The sequence below is a fragment of the Olea europaea genome, chromosome 11 (genome assembly GCF_002742605.1).
Source record: "Olea europaea var. sylvestris chromosome 11, O_europaea_v1, whole genome shotgun sequence".
Lineage (NCBI taxonomy): Eukaryota > Viridiplantae > Streptophyta > Magnoliopsida > Lamiales > Oleaceae > Olea > Olea europaea.
This window is the reverse complement of record NC_036247.1, coordinates 14,810,364-14,816,331: the sequence shown is the minus strand read 5'-3', so window position 1 is coordinate 14,816,331 and position 5,968 is coordinate 14,810,364. Positions and strand designations below refer to the sequence as shown.

The 5,968-nt window shown below is 36.8% G+C and overlaps 1 protein-coding gene across 1 annotated transcript; it reads left to right on the top strand.

Moving 5' to 3' along the window:
- The first annotated feature begins 2,761 nt into the window (after positions 1 to 2,761).
- On the top strand, positions 2,762 to 3,813 carry LOC111404509 (protein FAR1-RELATED SEQUENCE 6-like). Its single transcript, XM_023033304.1, has 4 exons — positions 2,762 to 2,953; positions 3,078 to 3,260; positions 3,372 to 3,421; positions 3,471 to 3,813. The coding sequence occupies exons 1-4, from the start codon at positions 2,762 to 2,764 to the stop codon at positions 3,811 to 3,813; spliced, it is 768 nt and encodes a 255-aa protein (XP_022889072.1).
- The last annotated feature ends 2,155 nt before the right edge of the window (positions 3,814 to 5,968 follow it).

The following is a 5,968-nucleotide window of genomic DNA, read 5'->3' as shown; positions in this document are numbered from 1 at the left end:
AATTATTATTTCCCGTTATATTGATTGGTTTGCAAATGTGTGAGATTTCACATGTAAAGAACTAATCAATCTTATCATTTTGTTTACTTTTATATCTATTAGTGTTAAACGTGTAAATTATGAGAACGTGTGGTAGTTTTTCTCAAATACTTGGTCATTTTCTTTTGGAAAAAGCTTCTTGTACAGCTCTATTTCACAGCAGTTTAAATCTACTGACGTGGGCAGGAAATCTGGGAAAAATAAGGAAACGATGGGTCAGAAACTCATTAAACCCATTTTACAACCTGACCCATTTCAATACAACCCATTTATTCATCTACTCCCACTGAAAAGTCAATTCCCAAATCAATTTCCCGGCAGATGCAAAACCTGTGTGCCCGGGCATATCTGTCTCTCACGACTGGTTCGTTTCCAGTAAGAAGGCGATAAATATTCGAAGTACTCGGTCCGGCTTCGATGACCTCCGCCTCTCGTGGCTGCCGTTTCCGGTTAGAATCCTCAAGATTTTCTTTCTCCAAATTTAGGTTCATCTTTTTTTGGTTTCTCCAAATTTTGGAGATTCTATAAGAAAATGAGCTGCAACAATGAAATATAGAAAGAATATTTTGGGAATTCTGAGTACTTTGTATGACTTTTCCAAATCTTTGCAGCTCATTTTCTGTGTGATTTCTCCAAATTTGGGTTCTCTCGAGGCTGTCATTCCCTGTTATTAACCCAAGCCTCATTTTCTTTCTCCAAATTTTTGGAATTCTATAAGATTTGAAAAGGGACAATTTTGTTATGCATGTTAGATCATAATTGAGAAAGAATAACTTTTGAAAATCATTGATGGGTTTTTCATATATGCAATAACAAGAATAATAACGGGTACTTAAAGCAATTATTGAGAATATTAATGGCAAGCAATATAGTAAGGCAAACAACAATGCAAGGGAAGATGTAAATATAGGATGTGCAATAGTTGTGTTTATAACCCTATGGAATAAAAGAGACTGCCCACTGCCATTTTCAGCCTAATTATCTTGGTCTAGTGGCTTTGTGTAGCATACCTATTACCTATTTTTAGAGAGAGAGAGAGGGAGATTCTTTATATAAGTATCTATACAATTAACCGCAAATAACAAATCTAGAACTAAAAAGTTTTGCTTGTACTTGAATGCTCTCTCTATTTCAAAATTGAATATTTGTCCTAAAATGATGAGTAAGTAATGCTTAACATTCGACTTTGTTGATTATGATGTAGGAAAAGAAATAATGGAAGTATTGGATGATGAAGTATTGGCAGAATTCGACGATGAGAACTTGATGGACAATGTAATCACATTGGAAGATGATAATGTAGGAGAGGATGCTATAATTGTGCCAGAGGTGGGTATGAAATTCAACGACAAGAAAGAGATGTTTGAATTTTACAAAAAATATGTGTACGAAGTAGGTTTTCTAGTTTAGAGAAGAAATTCCAGAAAGAACAATGGTGTAGTTACATACATTACACCGACATGTAGTCGTGAGGTACAATGACGCTACCAAAAAGGTGTTTCTTTGAAGCCGCAACCAACAATTTAGACGGGTTGCAAAGCAAGGATAACTGCTTCCTCAGATGTTCGCGATGTAGGAAAAGAAATAATGGAAGTATTGGCAGAATTCGACGATGAGAACTTGATGGACAATGTAATCACATTGGAAGATGATAATGTAGGAGAGGATGCTATAATTGTGCCAGAGGTGGGTGTGAAATTCAACGACAAGAAAGAGTTGTTTGAATTTTACAAAAAATATGTGTACGAAGTAGGTTTTCTAGTTTAGAGAAGAAATTCCAGAAAGAACAATGGTGTAGCTACATACATTACACCGACATGTAGTCGTGAGGTACAATTACACTACCAAAAAGGTGTTTCTTTGAAGCCGCAACCAACAATTTAGACGGGTTGCAAAGCAAGGATAACTGCTTCCTCAGATGTTCGTGGAAATATGGAGAATCTACACGGTTGACCCAGAATATAATCATAAAACAAGTCCGTCGAAGTCTAGGTTGTATCGATGTAACCGAGAATTGAAAACAAAGGCTAGAAGTGAATGATATGGCTAAAATTCCTTTGCATAAGAGTTAAAACTCTACAGTGGTTGAAATTGGTGGAAATGAGAATATGACTTGCATTGAAAATGATTGTCGAAATTATGTGAAAAAGGTAAGGCGATTAAGACTAGGCGAAGGAGATGCCGCAGCAATAAATCCTACTTTTTGGAGATGCGAGCATGTTCCTCTGGGTTTTATTTCTCTATGGATTTGGACAACGAGTCACGGCTTAAGAATCTTTTCTGGGCCGATAATAGATCTAGGCAAGCATAAAAGGAATTTGGTGATGTAGTGACGTTCGATACCACTTACTTGACTAATAAATATAACATGCATTTTGCCCTTTTTGTCGAAGTACATCATCACGGACAGTCGATACTGCTTGGATGTGGGTTGCTATCAAATGAGGATACAGATACATTTGTTTGGCTGTTCAGAACATGGTTGTTGTGCATGCATGGTCAAGTTCATAACAGAATTATTACCGATCAAGATAGGGCTACATATAATGCAATTCAGATTGTGTTTTCAAATACGAGGCATAGATAGTGTCTGTGGCATATATTGAAGAAGTTGCCTGAAAATTTGAATCTTTTCTGGGCCGATAATAGATCTAGGCAAGCATAAAAGGAATTTGGTGATGTAGTGACGTTCGATACCACTTACTTGACTAATAAATATAACATGCCTTTTGCCCTTTTTGTCGAAGTACATCATCACGGACAGTCGATACTGCTTGGATGTGGGTTGCTATCAAATGAGGATACAGATACATTTGTTTGGCTGTTCAGAACATGGTTGTTGTGGATGCATGGTCAAGTTCATAACAGAACTATTACCGATCAAGATAGGGCTACATATAATGCAATTCAGATTGTGTTTTCAAATACGAGGCATAGATAGTGTCTGTGGCATATATTGAAGAAGTTGCCTGAAAATTTGGATACCACGTGGATAAGAGCTCCATTTTTTCATGCATAGATTAGTGTATGACTCACAGTTCGTTGAAGAGTTTGAGAGAGGTTGGGAATTGATGATTGATACATATAACTTATACGACAATGAATGGTTGTCCAGTTTGTATGAGAATAGAGGTCGATGGGTGCCATATTATTTAAAAACATCTTTCAGGGTGGGGATGCCAACTACTCAGCACAGTGAGAGTGTAAATGCGTTCTTTGACGTATATGTGCATTCTACGACATCATTGAAATAATTTGTGGAACAATACGAACGAGCACAGCGAAATAAGATTAAGAAGGAGTTCCATGCAGATTTTAAGTCGTTTTTGCAGATGGTGCTGGGTGCAATGCTATATGTAATGGAAAAGCAAGTTCAGGCAGTGTATACCATATTCAAATTTTGAGAATTTCTGGATGAAATAATTGAGAAGGTATACTGTGATGTCATATCTGGGTCTAACGGGTGTTCGAGGAGGACGTACGAGGTCGAGGAGGACGTCGTTTATGAAGAGAAGGCGAGGAAGAAAAAAATTCACCGTGTGGTTTCGTGCAGAGATGTGCGATATTGTTTGCGGTAGTCATTTCTTTGAGTTTCGAGGAATTCTGTGTAGACATGCCATATCAGTGTTGATGATTAACGACGTCACATCACTGTCGGACCCTTACATATTGAGAAGATGGAGGCAAGATATTTGTAGAGCTCACACAAGAGTGTCAATGAACTATGCTGATTTGATTAGCACTCCTGATCAGTTGAGATATGAGAAACTGTGAGAGGAATTTGCTACGTTTGCAGGCATAGCCGCAAATAATGAGGAGCTATGTTGTCAAATAGTAGAATGTATTTGGTTACAATCTAAGCAAATAATGACTACCACGCAGATTTCTCGGAGTAATAACATTTCTCTGCCCAGTTTGCATGTAGAATATCCCACACACACCCCATTCTCACATTCACAATTTATTATGGTAAGTGATTTTATTTTTTTTTACGTTCAATGGCCGTGATTTCTAATCACTTTTTTATTGCATGTAGGGTGATCGTCGGCAAAATCGTCATGCAGTTACACAATAGTTGGCAGCTTCAAATTCCATTGCTCCATCGTCAGCAAATGTTGAGGTTCCATTACCCAGGTAATTATATGGTTTCATATGTATAAATTGCACATGTTTCTTTTCCCATATCATTGACACAATATGTTTTTACAGTAGGTACTACAATCCCATTCCAACCACTGATGCCACCTTCTCAAAGTGCAGTAGCAGGTTGGATGTATAGTGTAACCCAATCGTCAGTAGGAGTGCAATCCAATCATCAGTAGGACCGTTATTCACGTCTACTAGTGAACATCAATAGGTGGTCGTATTATGTAATGCAAGCACGTAATGATATTCTTTTTTTTGGTTTGGAGCTATCATTTTATTTCAACATCTAGACGAGTCATAGTGTTTTGAATGCTTATGATGATCTACTTATTGTTCATGTATATTTCATAACTTTACATCCTTGCAACTATAGGAAACATGTCATTAAGTTTACAATGTTTTGAATGCAATTACGTTTACTAATTTTATAAGATGTTTAATGCCTCTGGATTGGCACGCAAATCATGCGTATATCCTTTTCTGTAGTGACATCATTTTAATTACAAGAGCTTATTAATTATAGGCATTTTTTGTGCCAAATCATTTAAAATTGCCATTTTTTTGTGTTCACCAACAAAAACACGAGGTAACTATAACAATGAAGTTCATTTCATAATTCCACACTTACCGACTGGAATAAGACTACATTGGCACATTCATAATTTGAAGTTCGAAAGTTGAAAGAAGACAACATTGCCACATGCTCTAAACTACTACAAACTGGAATTGCATTGCCACTACATTACGCTACATAAACACATGCCGTACTACACACTAATACAACGACTCAAGTTTCACATTCCAAGTCCTTCTCATCTTCCGAAACTCATGTCCCCTTGCACATCTTTATGTTCAGGGAAATCTCCAAATCCTTCTCATCCGTTAGATTAGCGAGCGGATTTCAACATATGCGACAAATCATCCGCATGCTCAGTTTCGTTTGTAATGCCACTTGAGTCCCCATCGTCATGCACTATACATTTTTCATTGGGTTTATTTTTACACCATTTGAAGAATTTGCAATCGCGGGTATAACAATGAAACGATAGCCCTTTATGCTCATTGTTCTTTTTCACCTCCATCCATTTGACGAATCCTACACCGTAGTTGGGCATCTTCTCTTTTTGGGGCATTCCAACATCGTATGTCCCGACATTCTACAACAATGACAAATTCCCCTATTCTTGCCCGCCATCCCAGTATCCTGGTTCAACCACATCAAGGAACTAATGAATGTTGCAACTAATTCAATGTCTAATTCAAATTACAGAAGAATTCTACCATTAAAGTTCAACTGACATATATTTTTAAGCTCAAACAAAACTTAACCAATGAGTCTTCAATCCACCATGCCTATCATCAAGTGAGATTATATTTTACTTTCTCACAATGACATTGTATGAAAAAATCAAGCCTCCGTTATATGTGTGTAAAAAATCATAAGTTCAAACAACACTTAAACAATAAGCTAGTACAAAAATCATTGGAATAGCCACTTTCAATATTCTCACAACCCAGAATTTTCGAAATGTCAAAACAATCACTGGAATTTACGAGTTTAATTTGGAAAAAAACTGGTTATCTTACTGCCAGACACTTCGATTGCCTAGAAACATATCGCAAGTGCAACTCTTCACCCATCTTCGTTCTCACATATATGGACTCATAGTATAACACAAAGACAACACAAAATCTCACACACAGAAAAGGCTAAACCGAATCAATTTTAGAACCATATAACACATTCACAAAAAGGAAAATTACATTTTTTGTCTTCTTTTTA